Here is a 19373-nt window from a genome sequence, read left to right on the forward strand (position 1 = left end):
AAGCTAAATGATCTAATATTACCCCTAAAATTTTAACTAAGACAGGGCCCAAAAATGACTCAAGCCCAGGGGCCCCGATCTCCCTAAGTCTGGCCCTGATTGCAGGGTGCATTATCCTGCTGAAACAGGCCACTGCCATTAGGAAATACCATTACCATGAAGGGGTGTACTTGACCTGCAACAATGTTTAGATAGGTGGTACGTGTTAAATCAACATCCACATGAATGCCAGGACCCAAGGTTTCGCAGCAAAACATTGCCCAGAGCATCACACTGCATCTGCTGGATGATTAATATTGCTGCCTAATATTTCTTGCTGCCAATACTTCCTGAGGGGACTGTATTAACAACCAGCCCTTGACGGGTGCCACTGTAATGAGAATCAGTGTTATTCACTTCACCTGCCAGTGGTTTTAATGTTATGGCTAATTGGTGCAGTTCCTTCTTTGATGTTATAATAATCTACACTGTTCTGGGAAAGCTTTCCACTACATTTCGAGTGTAGCTGTGGAGCATTAGTGAGATAATGACAGTGAGTCTTTATTGATCACATATACACTACAGCACAGTGAAATTTTTTTCTTCACATACCCCAGCATGTCAGGAAGCTGGGATCAGAGCGCAGGGTCAGCCATGATACAGTGCCCCTGGAGCAGAGAGGGTTAAGGGCCTTGCTCAAGAGCCCAACAGTGGCAGCATGGTAGTGCTGGGGCTTGAACCCCTGACCTTCCAATCAGTAACCCAAAGCCCTAACTGCCAAGCCACCACTGCCCCTCGTCATGCACTGATGTCTGGCTAGGGGGCCTGGGGTGCAGTCAGTATACAAAGACATACTACGCCATGAACGTAATTGTGCATGCTGCCTTTGATTTCTCATTTCAGCTGCTCAGATTAAATATCCTGGATGCATATTCTAGCACTTTCTATTAGAAGGCTGTTATGGTTTTGCCTACAGGTTCAATAAAGCCACTCTATTACAAGACATATGAAATGTTTGTCATCCTTCACACATTTTTTAGAAGAGATATGCTCTGAGTGTATCAGTACCTGTCTTCAGTTTACTCCTTTACGTCCACTGCAGAAAGAGTAGCCAAGTAGCATTTTTAGCATTCATACTATATTTAAAAAAGAGTGAAAAACTTTCCTTTTTTTTAAATTTAATTTTTTTTTTAATTTTTTTTTTTTTACAGAACTACATATGGGTAAAAGCATATTAGTGGAGAAATCACAGCTTTGATAAAACACATATGCATAAATTAACATAATTTTCAGAAGGTCGACATTTCTGTATTATAAATTTCTATGAGCTGTAAGCCGTAATCATCAAGATTAAGATTAAAACACAAAAAGGTTTGAAATATTTCACTTTATGCATAAAGTAATGTATAAATGTATATGATATTAAATCTTTTGAGATGCACCTGTACACTAACTATAGTTTTGCAAACATCAGATAACTTCACCTCTGTTTCAGTTGTTGCCTTAACCCTGGATTGCTGAGATGATTTTTGATGTTTCATCAAAAGTTTGAGAAAATAATTATGTAAGGTTGTTTCGGTGCCTTTGCTGCCTTACAATAAATTATACAGTATATTGTTATAGAAGTGTTACTGTAGCTATAAGGGCATTTGCTACAGTATATTCTGCCATTGCTGTAAATGTTTTTGAAAATACTATGCCATCTGCTGTGTGGAATTTAGAGATATTTAAGTGTCATACAGGTTTGAACACAGTATTTTGTTCTATGTTAATTCTGAAAAGGAAATGTATATATGCATGCTATAAACGGTATGGATGATCATTCCAGTGTTCATTCCAGTCTAAAGTCTAAACAAACCAGATAATGACCATATATGTATGCAACAACAATTCAGAGATTTCCTCAAACGTGTACGTGTGTGTGTGTGTGAAACCAAGGGAGGAAGGAAGAAATCAGCTGTACATGACGGTGCTCCCTATGGTTCCTCATCCTGAGATACTTATGACACCTCTGTCTCTCTGGATTGCTCACACACTCCTGTTTAGCCAAACACAAAGCTTGCTCTCTCCACCACATGACATACTGCTAGACACCTATTTCTCTGGTACAGGTAAAGACATCCTTTTCTCTTATTCAGTGCGCTTGAAATCCTTCACTTTCACTTCTTGAGTGATCTTGGCATTACATTTTTAAGTGTTTCATCCTCTTTTAGCACACTTTAAGTTGACAATTATGCATGCTGCAGGTGCAGGGTGTTTGGTGTTGTGATGCAATAAAGATGTTTTAGTACTTCTGTGCTGACAGGTCAGCTTTTATAAAACAGCTGTTTTGAATACTATCAGATGTTCTGATGTGATTTAAAAATCAAACTGTGTAAGCGTTTTCTTCTTTTAACAGTAGCCAACAGAGTAAAAATTGTAACCAACTCCATGCTAGAAATGTATATGATAAACCTACGTACTTGCGTGGTGGTTTCGCAAAACCTTGTGAATGTCACCGCAGCTGAATTCTGGAAACTGATGAAAAATTCAGTTTTGACCAAAGCTGAGTTTCACTTCCAATAATATATTTCTCTACTTTAAGAAAACAAAAATATGTTTTAGCAAAATCACAAGGAAATGTTTTTATTTAGGTTGCTTCCTAACCTTGAATTGGCTATCTGCCTGCACAGATCATGTTGTGCAAAGAGCCAGTTTAACAAATGCAGCAGTAAATGCAGTCATTCTGCCTAAAGATGTCTAAAACCTTGGTGATTTTCTCACCAAGAAATGGATATAAACCTAATCAGTTCAGTTTGTGATCAGTTACTGACTATCAAATTGTCCAAAATGCACCTGCTCCATCACTTCATGAATAGACATTAATAACAAAACACTGACGTTAGAGTGAACAGAGATGAGTCACGTGAGGAGATAATGAAGAGACACGTGTTTATATGCTGTGAGTGAATTTTACCTCAGATGATGAAACAGACTAATGTGGATGATGCTGATAATCAAAGTGATTGAAACTCATTTCCCACTGTAAACTTACAAGTCTTTAAAATGTCACAATAATGCTTAGGTTATAAATTAAAAGGAAGGTGGGGCATCTTTCAGTGGAATAGGAATGAAATCTTTGAATGCAAATGAGGGAAAAAAAAGCATATAGTTTTCAGAACTATTGTATACAGTATGTTATAGAAAACATCAAAAACCTGAAGGGTATTCCAGACATATGCTAAAATCTGACCTGAAAATATTCAACTTTAACCCCTGTGTACTGTTCAGGGCAAAAATAACCCATGCAATCTTTCTTTTTTTTTTCTTTTTAGTTGTTAATATAATATGCAACAATGCAATTGTAAACCCTACACCCCCACTGTATATACTTATACAATGTAGTTTTCGCCTAATCACTAAAACATGCATGTATGTGAGACATATGAATGTGCCGTAAGCACAGATGTTTTTAATGACATTTGTGTGAGTCTTGGTTTCAAGGTTTTGCTCATGTCTATCCAGGTTCACTGCATTGTAAAGATGTGTTCCATCTGCGGCTCAAAATATCTGCCTGTGGTCATGATTCTTCTGGCAGTAGTGAGCATGCTGGCCAACCTGCTCCTGCTTTTCCCTGGACTCACTTATAAATACCTGTTTGAAAATCATGTCACTCCAGAGGCCACATGGTGCACAGGAATATGGGCTTCTGGATTTGTAGTAAGTGCTGTACAGTTGTGTTTTTAAAATAATGCATTGTTCACTCAAGTTTAAAAAAAAGTTATTTGTGGGACCTTAAAAGCTACAGTACTGCATCTCAGAATAGAAATGATAGTTTTGTATCCACAGTCCAAGAGCATTTAGCCATTCTTATTCCTATAACATCACATGCTGAGCAGACATTCATCTGTGTGTGGTAGTTTATGCATCTAGTGCATGACCTATTTATCTTGTGATAGCTCTGTCTCTAATTGGTAAGCCTTCTTTTTAAAACCAGACTCTCTCTCTGTGTGTGTGTGTGTGTGTGTGTGTGTGTGTGTGTGTGTGTGTGTGTGTGTGTGCATGTGTGCTTTTGTGCGTGTTTATTTTTGTCAGGTGCTTGTGGCGGTTCGTGGCTTTGCATCCAATGATACAAAAACAGGATGTTGTCAGTTCCGAGCTGATGTGAGTTGTGTGCATTTTTAAAAAATCATACTTTAATTTGACACATTGAATTTTACTTTCTTAGACTACATTGGCAAACTGCAATGTATATATCAATGGAAACATTGACTGGCTCTGTTCATTGTATAAGCAGGATTCACTCAATGCATCATTTCAACACAAAATGCTGACCTGGCAGTTTCATTTTCCCAGATGCTGTGTCGGATAGTCTACTCATGTGTGGCTGTGGTTGGAGCTGGCCTCTGTTTCCTGTTCAATTGTACAGGACTAACAAAAGGACCACTATGTCTGCACAATGGAACTGAGGGTCTGGAGTGGGAGAGACCCCTCAGACTTATGAATATGGAGTAAGTCTCTATATGGTTCCTTCTATTCTTATATACTGGAAGTTAGACAAAGCTGATGAGTCAGTTAATTTTTATACTTTGCGTATTTTATGATCAGTATTTTAAAGGGAAGGGTCATTTTTAGCACAAGAGGCAAGGGTTCATAGTAGTGTGGGATGTGGGATTTTCCCCCCATAATGTTCGAATTAAAATTGAAGTTTTTAGCACTTCCCCTTCTAGTGTTATGACACACAGCTAGACCAAGCATGTGAGTGTGACAAAAGTATGAGCTGTGTAAGTAAAGCGTGTGTGTGTGTGTGTGTGTGTGTAAATGTGAGTTATGCAAGTGCTTACATTTATGTTTGTGTGATTTTTTTTTAGTGCAACAAGTTACCTGTATGAGCCAGAGAGATGGGCCTCTGCCTGTGAGGAGCCTCGTAATGTTGTGGTGTGGAACATTGTTCTCTTCTCTACTATCATGGCTGTCAATGGACTTCAGGCTGTATTCTGTGTTGTGCAGATCCTCAATGCTGTACATGGTGTGATATTTGGACCTAGTAAGAACAAGGTAAAGTTAATTTTGCTATTCTGGTGTATGCAAGTAGTATAGAGCAGCAAACTGGGGGGGTGGGGCACATACAAATGTCCGAAGTTGTATCTCTACTTAGTAATAAATCTTAAAAATCGTAGATGTTATGAAACATTATTCAAATGAAATATGTGGCAACCATTCACAATTCACAGCCATCCCTCGCCACTATGTGTTGTATGTGTTGGCTATTGATACAGTAGCTGTGAAGAAATTATGGGGGAGTAATGACACTCTCCACAGCTGTTTGCAATGAACAAATCAAACAAAAGCAATTGAAATAGTTCAACACAACGAATGCTTCAAGTGGTTTCTCCCAAATTCAACTGAAAATGCAACATATAATGACTTCTCCAGTTTCAAAATTAATCAACCCCCTTGAATAGAATCCCTCACAACAGCACAAATATTCAAAACAGGTGTTGTCTCAAGCACACCTGATACAACCAATCAAGGGCTTCATTAGTTGCACCAGGTGTGCTTGAGCTGGAACACATGAAGTACCTGAACTGGCTAGGGGCAGAAAATATATTAAATACCTGGATGAGGCAGAAAAAGGAAGCTATCAACGGCTGCAACCAGATTTCTGAAAGGCAGATTGTGAAAAACCCTCGAGTGACTGCAAAAGACCTGCAGCAAGATTTGGTGGCAACAGACACCGAGGTTTCAGTGAGCACAGCTCTGGGGCTACTTTGCATCCTCTGGCACTAGAAACCTACAGTGTTTGGAAGGCAAGATGGATTCATTGAAGTATCAGGAAATCCTAGGAGAAAACATCATGCCGTCTGTGAGGAAGCTGAAGCATGGGCGTCATTGGACTTTGGCATACCTCAAATTCCACCAAGGCTTGGTTACAGAAAAAGTCCTGGTAGATTCTACAGGGCCATCACAGTCATGTGATGAACCCCATAGTTGAACCCCATAGAAAATCTCTTATGGAATTTGAAGAAGGCGGTTGCAGCACGCAAACCCAAGAATATTACTGAACTGGAGGCCATTACTCATGAGGAATGGAACACTGGAACACTGCCAGAAGCTGGTGTATAGCTATGCATCTCATTTGCAGCAGATCATAAATGGGTGCTCTACTAAGTAATAAAGATGCTTGCCATAAAAGGGTTGAATAATTTTGAAACTGGAGAAGTCATTATAAGTTGCATTTTCAGTTGAATTTGAGGAAACCACTTCATTGTGTTGAACTATTTCAATTGCTTTTGTTTGATTTGTTCATTGCAAACAGTTGAAAGTCTGTAAATTTTGACAATAAACCCGATTTGCAATGGAGGTTGAATCATTTTGATCGCAACTGTAGATGTTAAAGTAATGGAAATAGTAAATAAGATAATAAGTAATTATTGTCACAGCATTAAACAATTTTCCAATTTTTCTTAGGTTGTTCATGCTTAAAGAACACAAGGACTGGTTTAATCCCTAAAACAGATTAAATGCACCTTCACTTTTCTATGGATGTAGTGTCTACACAATCACGATGGATAATTCCTGCATCCAGAATTGTGGAGATAGACTCAGCCCTTCTTTGCTGGGTCAGTCCTGTTCTCTCTGCTCTCAGGGTGCAACCCAGGACACAACACCAGTTTAGAAGAGCTCAACATTTACATTTCCTATGTATTTCTTTGATATTGAATGTTCTGTTTTCAGTACATAAATATCACTGATTCAGTACTTCAGTATCTGCACTCCAGTGTAGATAAAATACAGTGAGACATGTGCAGGAAAATGAAAGGAAATGAAGCTTACAATTCTTCACCAAAAGCAAAAATGATTTTTCTTGTTTTTTACCAGCTGAAAATGGTTTAAGCTGAACTTTGTGTTTTACTGTTACAATACACAAGAGGTCACTAGCTGCACTCTCAATGTTTTTACTCAAGACAAGGTTGGAGAAAGCAGAAGCAAAAAATATTTATCAATGAAACATTGTGTAAGGTTTTTCAACAGGGATCTCATAATTAGCACAGAAAGTAGAAATCTATGTGTATGCACTGCATATTGTTCTAAAATTGTATGTATGGGAGTGTGTGTTTACTTATGAATGTAAAGTATTTAATTATGGCATAAATTTCTATGTTGTGATTTTGATTATGTTATTCATATTATGTTATTTATATTTATGCTCACATAGATGCACAGTATATTAATGCAGTACTAATTTGGACATTATATTATGATTTAAGTTGTATTTAACATATGTATTTAATATGAACTAATGTCGTATGTATGTACATAACTGTTTTGTCCAGAAATATTAATAAAGATATTTACAGAATAAAATATTATATTTATTTTGTTCTAATTTCAGTTTGTTACTTTTATCTGCTCCACAAAAATGCCCCAGCAAATTTGTAAACATTGGCAAATAATGTAAATGTTTACAAAGAGTATAACTGTATTCTAAGAATGCATTGTAATAATGATCAAAATGCTCGAGCAATATATGTTCTAAATACATAAACAGATGAATGAAAATGAATCTATAAAGAAACGTATTACCTATAATGGTTAAGTAATCGACATCATCAAATCACACTGCATCATGATTTGCCACAATGTCAGCACAAGCTATTCATGACGTAAGCAGACAAGGTAAACTGTGCATTTTGATTCAGTTATTCTGCATTACATGCTTAAGGAGAGCTCAAAGATTAAGAGATTATATGCATAAACTATTAAATGCGATGATGTCAAACCCTATAAATTACTTGACAATAAATGGATTAATGGTGCAGAAGAACTACTATATGGCCAAAGGTTTGAGGGTAGACACGAACAGTTTACAGGTGGTAGGCAATTAAGGTCACAGTTACAATAACTTAGGACACTAAAAAGACCTTTCTACTGACTCTGAAAAACACCAGAAGAAAGATGTCTAGGGTTCACGCTCACCTGCGTGAACATGCCATAGACCTGCTGCAGGGAGGCATGAGGACTGCAGATGTGGCCAGAGCAATAAACTGCAATGTCTGTAATGTAAGACGCCTAAGACAGTGCTACAGGGAGACAGGAAGGACAGCTGATCGTCCTTGCAGTGGAAAATTACATGTAACCATGTGTCCCCCCCAGACGTGATCGAGAACTTGCGAATGCCTTGGTGGAAGAGTGGAGTAACATCTCACAGCAAGAACTGATCAATCTGGTGCACTCCATGAGGATGAGATGCAATGTAGTACTTAAAGCAGCTGGTGGACACCAGATACTGACTGTCACCCCCCAGCAGCACTGAAGCTGCTAAAGCACTAAAGCTTTGGAGTTGATAAAGTACTATTTCTAACTCCCACAAGTCACTCTGCCATGATATCAATTTCCAAAGCCTTGTTGTTGACACTCCATTGCTTCTGAAAGTTGATTATTTGAACAAGGTGGATCCCCAAGGACAGGATGCAGTTCATAAATTTAGTCTGTTTGATGTGTCTTCCGTATACATCCTCCTTTGTTTAAGTTTGTTTTACTCTTGTTTTCCCCAAGGATGGCTTTGTCATATAGTTCCTCTCTGTCCTCTGTCTTTCCTGACCATATGCACGCACACATGTACACATTTGTAACATGTATACTCATAAGGACCTTCCATTGACATTATGAATACAGCTGATTAATTCTATGCTACACCAAACCATAAACTTAACCTTAACCTCAGTAAACAAAAGGATTTAAAATAAAAGCTGTAAAAAAAAGCAATTATCCTCATGGGGGCCAGCCAAATATCCCCACAAGGGCACACACGAGCAAGCAAGCAAGCGCGCCCACACACACACACACACACACACACACACACACACACACACACACACACACACACACAGGTAGACATATCTCTTAAAATCACATATGAGGTCATTTTCTTTCTGACACTCATGAGCCACTTTAACAGGAACATCTGTACACCTGCTCATTCATGCAGTTATCCAATCAGCCTATCAAATCACAGAAGCACAATGCATTAAATCATGCAGATACAGGTCAAGAGCTTCAGTTAATGTTTACATCAAACATCAGAATGGGCAAAATGTGATTTCAGTGACTTTGAGGAGACAAAAACTCTGAAAAAAGACTGAAAAAAAGACCAATCTCGAACTGTCCAGTATCAGTGAGCCTGTGCCTACAGCACTGTAGCCTCAGCTTCCTGTTCCTTGCTGACAGGATGGGAACCTAATGTGGTCTTCTGCTGCTGTAGCCCATCTGCCTCAAGGTTCAGCTGTGCATTCTGACATGCTTTTCTGCTCACCACAGTTGTAAAGAGTGATAATTTGACTTACTGTTGACTTTCTGTCAGCTCAGACCAGTCTAGCCATTTTCCTCTAACTTCTTTCATCAACCAGCCATTTCCACTTGCAGAACTGCCGCTCACTGTTTTTTTTTTGTTTGTTTGTTTTTTTTTTTGTTTTTGTTTTGTTTTTTGTACACCAAACTGTGCAAAAAAAAAGATCAGCAGTTTATGAAATACTCAAACAAATCTGTCTGGCTCCAACATCCATGCCACAGTCGTGGTATTGATCCTTAACCCTCACCTGCTCAGTTTCATTTTAAATCACTTTGGGTTAAAGCACCTGCCAGTTGAATAAACATAAACATGAAATGTATCTTGCAAGCAAATATTTGAGTATGCGTGAATATGGCATTTTAAACTAGGTCTATTTAAGCACTGTCTAAAATGTGTGTAGGCAATAGGCACCATTGCTAGATCTTTGATACAACTGAAAAAAAATATCAGCTGATTTTCCCTGTCAAGATAAACAGGGTGATTTAGCAAAACAAAATGAAATGATAGATGGAGATTTGCATATTCAGAAACAGGAAGAGCTTAGGGTCATCACAGTCATGGGAAAACAGACAGAGTTGATGTCTACATATGTTTTGAAGTGAGATGGAATGTAGCCAAGAACACTAAAACGAGTGAACATGCGCATATTTTTAACAGTGTCATATGATGAGGTGGAAATGTGTTGAAGCCTGGATATGAAAATATTTTACTGTTGACACAACAACAAAAGGTTAACAAAACCCGACTGGTATCAATGACATCAAAATGCTTCATTCATTATTTTCTTTGCTCACTCATTTGCTTAACTGTGTGTCATAAACTCCAACAAGAACAACACTGTAGACTGTCTGGCTTATGGAAGTGGGTTGATAATAAAAAAGGAATCCAGGCTGCCATGAACACACTTCTATCTCAATATAGAGCCATTTGTCCAAGTGTCTATGTATCAAGTGTATTAGAGTAGGGCAGTGGTATTCCAGGACTGGTAATCACTGATCTAGCAGTAAAGACTGGGCACAAATCAGAGTAAAGCTATATAGACATGGGAAAAACATACAGTATGAAACTCCGCACAGACAGCAACCCGAGCTCAAGATTGAATTGAGATCCCTGGAGCTGGGAGGCACCAACATTGTGTGACAAGTAGCAAACTGAGGAAGTCAGCAAATGTTGCTGTGACGTTTTTACCACAAGATCATCATAGTCTGGAAAATGTTGCAAGTAATCAACAACCTTATCAGTCTAAAACCATATCCAAAATATTAACAATACTGTTTGGTTTGAATATACTGCCAAAAATCCTATCAGGTTGGCACTGCTGCTGTTTGTTGGAGGAAAAAAATGTGCCAGACATAGCTGATTGCTGTGAGTAAACTGCTACCTACATCTGCTAGTGTTTATTGTATTATTATTATTATTATTATTATTATTATTATTATTATTATTATTATTTTGCCATAAGCAGAACTTTAAGGCTCAGTTTATATATAAGAAGCAAAATCATTCACATGGAACTCAACTAGCTCATACATGGCCATGTGACTTTGTTATTAGGATGTGACATTTAGCTCTTTAAAAGACAGGAAGTACCATCACTATCACCATCCATACACAGTTTCCAAAGAAGCAGGTTGTTTTGGAAAAAGCTATGAGATTTAGACTTGTGTCACTGCAAACTTTTCTGTGATTATATAATGCATTATTCATTCATTTATCTCCAGTAAACTCTGTATGGTGTGATGTAATTGGTGCTGCAGAAAAAAGCAACAATTCAACAATTATAGCTTCCGCTATAAGCGTTAAGATCTCCTGACTCCTGACAAATCAGTAATGAGGAACTCGTTTAACCAGCATTTGAAGACATAGCAATTTGAAACCCTATTTGCATTTATCAAATAACAGTTAATAATAGCAATATACATATAGGCTGGTGTGCATGGCTTCATGAGTCTGCAAATGTTGAGAACTTATATTGAGATTATAATAATAATAACAATAATAATAATAATAATAATAATAATAATAATAATAAAATGTGTCTCTATTTCTACTGTTTATAAACTGTACTCTTAAACTCAATGCCTTACAGAAGAATGAGTGTCATTCTGGAGGTATATTTATACCATAGCCGAAACTGAGCTGGGGTATTACAGGAGGGAAACAAAATGACAGAGTCAACATGACTTTTCATCCATTTTTTGCTTCTAATGAACATCCCCCGCAAACTCCCACCAAGCTCTGCAGGGAATGGCTCTGATAAAGAGAGGCAGAACAGGAAAGTGTGTGGTTTCAAAAAGTTTCAAAAGGGAGTATAGATGGAGCACACAGCTGCTAAGAAAGACAACCAGAAAAAGACTGGAGCATGTTTGTGTTCAAAAAAGCTCACAACAGGGATTAAGAAGAGAAGAGGAAATAGAAGTAAAACAGCAAGCTCAGAGGACTGTTCCTGTATGTGTGTCTTTATTTGTGGAAGCATTATCATACTCAGTGGTGTTTATAAGCAGAATCCACCCACAAAGAAGTAAGACATTATCTATTGTTCGATTACCTCCTGGCTCATACAACCATCTAACAGAGGCTCAAACACAGTGACAATACTAATCTCAGCACAGTTTGCCTGTTTGCTGCGCTCAAGGTTAGTATCAATTTATGATTTCTGAACTTTTACAATTTTCAAAATTTGTATTTTATTTTAATTTGATGAGATCACTAAAATGTTGGTCTTGTATGGAGGAAGTAGTGTGTTGTTTTTAGTTTGAAGTATTGTTTGAGGTGATGATACTAAATAACACATTGCTATATTTTGTGAAGCACTATTCGAGCCACAAAACCTACACATATATATTCATTCAGCTGAAGAACATTAAGACTTATTTATTTAACTGGTGCTTAAAACATATTTGTATAACATAAATATGTTCTACTGGGTTTGTATTTGTATACACATATAATGCTATAAACAGTACAATGTTCCATGCAACTCTATTTGAATGTAGTTTGGTTGTTTTCATGTATTGCATATTTCCATTTCGATTTTGCATGACGTGACAACATTCATAGGCTCAGTGAAGCTTGTTTGAGGCCATACTGTTTATAACTAGAAGCCATATATACTAAAAGTAAGACAAAATTTCCAAAATTCTAAAACACTTTAACCCCAGTATTCCTATAACAACATAAACCTCAACTAAACTCTATCCAAATGATTTAACCTTCTCTTATGTTTATAATTCCTCATGTCATCAGCTTCCTCCCTCAGCGAGCTTGGTGAAAAATTTACACATTAAATGGATTATGTAGTAATATGTAAACAGATTCAACAAACACAATGTTAAGGTTGTGCTGTGATTGCAAACATAATCCTTTCTATTACACACACAAAACTATTTAAACTGTGCCCTTAAAGAACTTGTGTGTATTTTTTTCATTCACAGTATAGTGTTATTAAGGAGAAACTGTTTCTCTAGGCTCTAAAAATGCTGGGTTATTTTTTCTACCCAAATGCTGGGTTGAGCATTTTGGGTTATTTTCTCAGTCTTGGGTAGTTTTGGGGTAGTTTTGTGTATCCCAGTTGCTGGGTTAGTGGCTGGGTCATTTCACTGACAGTTGAATCAGTGCACCCCTCCCCCACCCCGATCCTCAGCCCAGTTCCTTGGGTCAAATCAACTCAGCACAGTCTGGAATTCGCCTCAGGTGGAGGTAACGGTTTTCACACGGACAGACTGTTAGATTTATCTGGAGAAACAAGGTTCGCATCAATATATGTATATATATAAAACCATTACTGTACACTAGAAAAAGCTCAAATGTGCAATAACAGTCCAGTTTACATGACTTTGTTAGCTTTGGCATACTTGTTTGTAATGCCCAGTAAGTTGATTACTCAGTTTTTTGGATGTTTTAAATGTCTCCTTTGATCAAAATCTGACGATTTTGTCTTAAATATATGACTTATTTTAGTAATTTACTTCAAAGTCTGTACATAAACACCACTTTAGCAGCTCTAACAATACATGTCTCAACACCTTCTTGTGTATAAATAAAGAAGAGACCATGTTGACATATTTGTTTATAATGTCTTATATTTGACATTTTCAAAGGGTAAAAATAACACTGATAATATTAACCCATTTATGAAATAAAATTAACCAAGCGTTTTTGTAAAAATGAAACCATCCTTTGGGCTGAAAAACAAACCATTTGCTGGGTTAAAATTAACAACCCAACTTGATGGCCAATCCCAACATTTGTTCTGACCTACATTTACTCAGCCGTTGGGCTAAAAATAACCCAATTCGTGTTGTTTCTAATCCAGTGTTTATTAGAGTGTATCACTGCATAATTTCTCCTGACAGTGTAGCATTAATAAGACTAGCTAAAACTATGCTTAATATGGAGAAACATGAAGCAAAACTCTCAGTGCCATGAGTGTGCAATGTGACAGTGCTTACAGAAATATCTTTCACGATCTATTATATTTTAAGCTGTGCTTCTGAAATGAGAAAAAGAAAATGTGTCATATATCCGTGGCAGCTATAGCGGAAACCTCTAAAAATGTCAGTGTGAAAAGTTTCTATAGATATTTATAAGGCTTATAGACATTTATCACTACAAACAGTTAGGGATGTCACGATACCAAAAATCTAGTAGTCGGTACTGATACCATCAAAAGTACACGATACTCGATACCAAAGTCGGTACCATGGTGTGGTATAAAAATAAAATAAAAAATAAAAAATAAAAAAACTCCTGGAGGACATCTTGATACTGGCAGGGAGAGGGGGGTGGGTATTTTAGTTATCAAACACTGTCTGACAATGAGACTCCGGAGGTGCACTCCTAAACGCAAGCACACACACACAACTTATACTCTGAATGCAAGCATTAGTTTAAATTCAATGATATGGTGGCAGGCCAAAACAATTTATTAAAAGCATGAACAGTTGAATAATTATTAGTGACATTAGGCTACAGTTTGCTGACAGGACACGGGCTGAATGGCAATGCATGGTGGCGCATTCGGAGGTAGTTTATAACATTGCAATGTGTTAACATCGTTAATAAATAACTGTCTATCGCAAACATTACATGGAGCATAATGTTAGCTGGTTTCACGGCTACAATGCCAGCTGCCTCAAACTAATATAATATAGAACCGTCTTTCAGGTGCTTCGCCAAATTCCAGGTGTTTCCTCGCTTTGTTTGAAATGAACGATAGCATAGGTTGCACACCGGAAACTGATACTAGCTTTCCTCTCAACGAGTTGGGGCGGAGCTAAACTTGTTAAGCTAAGCTAAACTTCTGTAGTTTTTCCCGTGCGCTTGTAGACGTTCCTCTTCTTCTTCACCACTTGTGGACCGACTAAAACACTTGCGCGTATTTGCTGCCCACATCAGGTCCGGAAGAATCGCAACTTCGGTACTTTCGTTACAAACGGTGCCAATGCTACTCCAGAAAAACAAGTACTGTCACGTTCTAAGAATGTTGGTACCGACTTGGTACTGAAGTATCGGTTCTCGTGACATCCCTACAAACAGTACAATGTTCCATGGAAATCTATTTGAATGTGGTTTGGTGGTTTTCATGCATTGCATATTTCCATTTCGATTTTGCATGACGTGACAACATTCAGAGGCTCAGTGAAGCTTATAGTTTGAGGCCATACTATTTATAACTAGAATCCATATTTTATATATATATATATATATATATATATATATATATATATATATATATATATATATATATATATATATATGTAATAAAAGAAAAGACACAATTTCCAAAATTCCAAAACACTTTAACCCCAGTATTCCTATAACAACATAAACTTCAACTAAACTCTGTCCAGATGATTTAACCTTCTCTTATGTTTATAATTCCTCATGTCATCAGCTTCCTCCCTCAGCGAGCTTGGTGAAAAATTTCCACATTAAATGGATTATGCAGTAATATGTAAACAGATTTCAACAAACAAAAGTGCTAAGAGCATGCTGTGATTGCAAACATAATCCTTTCTATTACACACACACACACAAAACTATTTAAACTGTGCCCTTAAAGAACTTGTGTGTATTTTTTTCATTCACAGTATAGTGTTATTAAGGAGAAACTGTTTCTCTATGCTCTAAAAATGCTGGGTTATTTTTTCTACCAAAACGCTAGTTTGAGCATTTTGGGTCATTTAATTGGGTTATTTTTTCAGACTTAGGTAGTTTTTGGGTAGTTTTGTGTAACCCAATTGCTGGATTAGTGGCTGGGTCATTTCACTGACAGTTGAATCAGTGCACCCCTCCCCCACCCCGATCCTCAGCCCAGCTCCTTGGGTCAAATCAACTCAGCACAGTCTGTTTGAATTCGCCTCAGGTGGCGGCAATGGTTTTCACACGGACAGATTGTTAGATTTATTTGGAGAAATAAGGTTCGTATCAATATATGTATCCATAAAACCATTAGTGTACACTAGAAAAAGCTCAAATGTGCAATAACAGACCAGTTTACATGACATTAAATGCACCGCTATCTTCGTTAGCTTTGGCTTACTTGTTTGTAATGTCACTGGATTGTAAGTTGATTACTCAGTTTTTTGGATGTTTTAAATGTCTCCTTTGATCAAAATCTGGCGATTCCGTTTAAAATATATGACTTATTATAGTAATTTCTTCAAAGTCTGTATATAAACACCACTTTAGCAGCTCTAACAATACATGTCTGAACACCTTCTTGTGTATAAATAATGATGAGACCATGTTGACATATTTGTTTAAAATGTCTTATATTTGACATTTTCAAAGGGTAAAAATAACCCTGATAACATTAACCCATGCGCACGGTGGCTTAGTGGTTAGCACGTTCGCCTCACACTGCCAGGGTTGGGGGTTCGATTCCCCCAACCCTGTTTGTTGGGGGAACCAACCCCACACACAACTCTGTGTGTGTGGAGTTTGCATGTTCTCCCCGTGCTGTGGGGGTTTCCTCCGGGTACTCCGGTTTCCTCCCCCAGTCCAAAGACATGCATGGTAGGCTGATTGGCATGTCCAAAGTGTCCATAGTGTATGAATGAGTGTGTATGTGATTGTGCCCTGCGATGGATTGGCACCCTGTCCAGGGTGTACCCCGCCTGTGCCCTATGCTCCCTGGGATAGGCTCCAGGTTTCCCCGCGACCCTGAAAAGGATAAGCGGTATAGGAGATGGATGGATATTAACCCATTTATGAAATAAAATTAACCAAGCGTTTTTGTAAAAATGAAACCATCCTTTGGGCTGAAAAACAAACCATTTGCTGGGTTAAAATTAACAACCCAACTTGATGGCCAATCCCAACATTTGTTCTGACCTACATTTACTCAGCCGTTGGGCTAAAAATAACCCAATTCGTGTTGTTTCTAATCCAGTGTTTATTAGAGTGTATCACTGCATAATTTCTCCTGACAGTGTAGCATTAATAAGACTAGCTAAAACTATGCTTAATATGGAGAAACATGAAGCAAAACTCTCAGTGCCATGAGTGTGCAATGTGACAGTGCTTACAGAAATATCTTTCACGATCTATTACATTTTAAGCTGTGCTTCTGAAATGAGAAAAAGGAAATGTGTCATATATACGTGCCAGCTATAGTGGAAACCTCTAAAAATGTCAGTGTGAAAAGTTTCTATAGACATTTATAAGGCTTATAGACATTTATCGTGTTTTTCAGGTATGAACTACAGCAATACCACTCAGCCCCCTGGCTGCGGAGACCTTCGAAGTGGAAACAGCACAGACTTCAGCAGTGTATTCACACACGTGGGTCTCCCAGTGCTCTATGCACTGACCTGCGCCATTGGTCTGATCCTAAATGGCTTGGCAGCGTGGATCTTCTTCCAAGTACCCAGCACCTCAGGCCTGGTGGTGTACCTGAAGAACATGGTGGTGGCTGACCTTATGATGCTGTTCTCCTTTCCTTGGCGCATGGCCAATGACCTAGGCTTTGGCGGATGGTATCTGAGACTGGTGGTGTGCCGCTACACAGCTGTGCTCTTCTACTTAGGCATGTATACAGGCATCATCTTCATGAGCCTCATCAGCCTGGAGCGCTATGTCAAGATCGTGCATGCATCCTCGTGCTCACCTCGGCCTTGCTCTGTACGTGTCGCCACTTTCCTGCAGCAGGTAACTGTAGCCAGATGTCTGGTGTTTCTGTCCTGGGCATTGATGCTACTCTGCATGCTCCCCAACTCACTGCTGACCAACAAGCCTGCTGCAGAGGGTTGCTCCTGCATGGATCTGAAGAGCGAACTTGGGCGCAGCTGGCATGAAGCCTCTGTCCACTCTGTTGTGGCCATCTTCTGGGTGACACTTGTGTTCATGTCTTTCTGCTACTCTTCCATAGCCTGGCAGGTGTACCAATCCTACCGAAGAGTAAAGCGGGGCAGCAGCAAAGCAAGCCGCAAGTCTAACCAAAGTATTTTCAGCTTGCTGATTGTGTTTTTTGTCTGCTTTGTGCCATATCATATTTGTCGAGTGCCCTACACACTGAGCCAGAGGTTCAACACCAGTCTTAGCACTGAAACCCAATATCATCTCTTCCAGGCCAAAGAGGCAACACTGTTCATGGCTTCACTTAATGTGTGTCTAGACCCCCTGATCTACTTCCTTATGTGTAAGACATTTCGAGAGTTGCTGCTATGTAAGCAGTCTACTGCAGAGGTTATTAATGGGGTGCCCTCTGTTACCAATAGACTAAGTACCAGCAATTTGTAGAGACGAAATGGAAACAGAAAGAGGAATTGATGGTTGCTGACGGACACCAAGGTTGTTGCAGTGGATCAATTACACAATGCTAAAACAACAACAAGATGAGCACATCAGCAGTGCTGTGTCTTCCAGTTTCTGTCTCATTTTGCACAGCCACTGTGACCAAAAGGAGAAATCAAAGCCAAATATTTTAATCATCAAAAGCCTTCTCAAATCTCAAATATCTTTTTAACCCATTAGCATTATCGGACTGAATAATGCAGAGCTCATAAAAACTGGGACTTTTGTACAACTTTGTAACCCAGATTTGGTTTTTACATGTTTAATATAAAAACTAAATTCTCCTTAACACAGTAATGAAACATGTAATGAATGAAACTTGTTTTTGCTATTGTACATATAGATTTGTAAAAACAATATTTATATATTAAACAATTCCATAAATAGGTCATGATATGTTATAAATTTTATAATGTGTCTGTAGTCAATTAATATTTCCCAGAGTAATCACTGCACTAGAATGCACACACATCACTATTAGAGCATCCCTGTGGATGCATGAATCTGACTATATTAAAAGGAAGTCATTGCATAGCATCAGTGTTCAGCAGACTACTATCTAATAACCTTCCTGAAATACATAGTAACAAACTGAGCTTTAACAGAACTTGAATAAAGGGCACCTTTAGACCTTTTATCCCCAGTTTCCATGACCCGTTCTCAGTTCCTGACTCATAGAATTAAGGCAGAATTGCATTGGTCAGTTCCTGACTCGTATTCTCAGGGAGTCTACACAATGTCAACACTTAGAGCTTGGTTTGAATGCTGGACTAATACTGTGTATAGGTTTGTTTTAAATATATTTTCTTATAATGTTCCTGTTCATTCTGCATTGTAGTTCAGTTAAATGAGCTGCATAGAGACAGAGGGTATGCCTGCATAAATGAACTTGAAGACTCCATATCCAGAGCCACTGCCTATACCTCAGGGTCAATTTAAGAGGGTCATGCAAAACCAGGGTCAGGATAAGAAATGACCTTTGGGATTCTAAAGTCCCACTTTAATTGTTTAAGACTGTTAGGTGTAGACCCAGCCAATGCATGTGACATAACAGTGTTGCATAATATAGCCATGATTAAGAAGGAGGGGCTTCCTGATTTGGTGTACCCTGTGAAGATGGACCAATCAGCTGTAAGACAGGCCATTGCAGAACAATTCTTTGTTACTTAATGAATTTATGTTACTACACAAACACCCCACATGAAACAGTGGACAGGATCTTTATTTGACCAATTACTTTTTATTTAAGTCAGTTGTCTTGACC

At 38.2% G+C, this 19373-nt stretch overlaps 2 protein-coding genes across 4 annotated transcripts; both read left to right on the forward strand.

Annotated features, from left to right (window-relative positions):
- Nucleotides 1-1025: 1025 nt before the first annotated feature.
- On the forward strand, nucleotides 1026-7369 carry LOC128621895 (transmembrane 4 L6 family member 1). Of its 3 annotated transcripts, none has more exons than XM_053647925.1 (5): nucleotides 1026-2090; nucleotides 3484-3678; nucleotides 4054-4122; nucleotides 4315-4469; nucleotides 4830-6132. In XM_053647925.1, the coding sequence occupies exons 2-5, from the start codon at nucleotides 3502-3504 to the stop codon at nucleotides 5056-5058; spliced, it is 630 nt and encodes a 209-aa protein (XP_053503900.1). In that variant the 5' UTR covers nucleotides 1026-2090; nucleotides 3484-3501; the 3' UTR covers nucleotides 5059-6132. The 3 variants fall into 3 exon arrangements, with proteins under 3 accessions (XP_053503900.1, XP_053503899.1, XP_053503898.1); XM_053647924.1 differs by lacking the exon at nucleotides 1026-2090 and adding an exon at nucleotides 6430-7369 and having other exon boundaries at nucleotides 2894-3678; nucleotides 4830-5016; XM_053647923.1 differs by lacking the exon at nucleotides 1026-2090 and having other exon boundaries at nucleotides 2894-3678.
- A 4059-nt stretch (nucleotides 7370-11428) lies between these two features.
- On the forward strand, nucleotides 11429-18444 carry LOC128621893 (P2Y purinoceptor 14). The gene is made up of 2 exons (XM_053647921.1): nucleotides 11429-11945; nucleotides 17010-18444. Exon 2 carries the CDS (start codon nucleotides 17012-17014, stop codon nucleotides 18053-18055), a length of 1044 nt encoding a protein of 347 aa, XP_053503896.1. The 5' UTR covers nucleotides 11429-11945; nucleotides 17010-17011; the 3' UTR covers nucleotides 18056-18444.
- The last annotated feature ends 929 nt before the right edge of the window (nucleotides 18445-19373 follow it).

This window comes from Ictalurus furcatus, chromosome 17 (assembly GCF_023375685.1).
Source record: "Ictalurus furcatus strain D&B chromosome 17, Billie_1.0, whole genome shotgun sequence".
Classification (NCBI taxonomy): domain Eukaryota; kingdom Metazoa; phylum Chordata; class Actinopteri; order Siluriformes; family Ictaluridae; genus Ictalurus; species Ictalurus furcatus.

Coding starts and splice junctions, on each gene's coding strand:
- LOC128621893 (XM_053647921.1), top strand. CDS start 17,012: ATGAACTACAGCAATACCACTCAGCCCCCTGGCTGCGGAGACCTTCGA.
- LOC128621895 (XM_053647923.1), top strand. CDS start 3,385: ATGCATGTATGTGAGACATATGAATGTGCCGTAAGCACAGATGTTTTT. Junction 4,123..4,314: donor GTTGTCAGTTCCGAGCTGAT/GTGAGTTGTGTG, acceptor TCATTTTCCCAG/ATGCTGTGTCGGATAGTCTA. Junction 4,470..4,829: donor CTCAGACTTATGAATATGGA/GTAAGTCTCTAT, acceptor ATTTTTTTTTAG/TGCAACAAGTTACCTGTATG.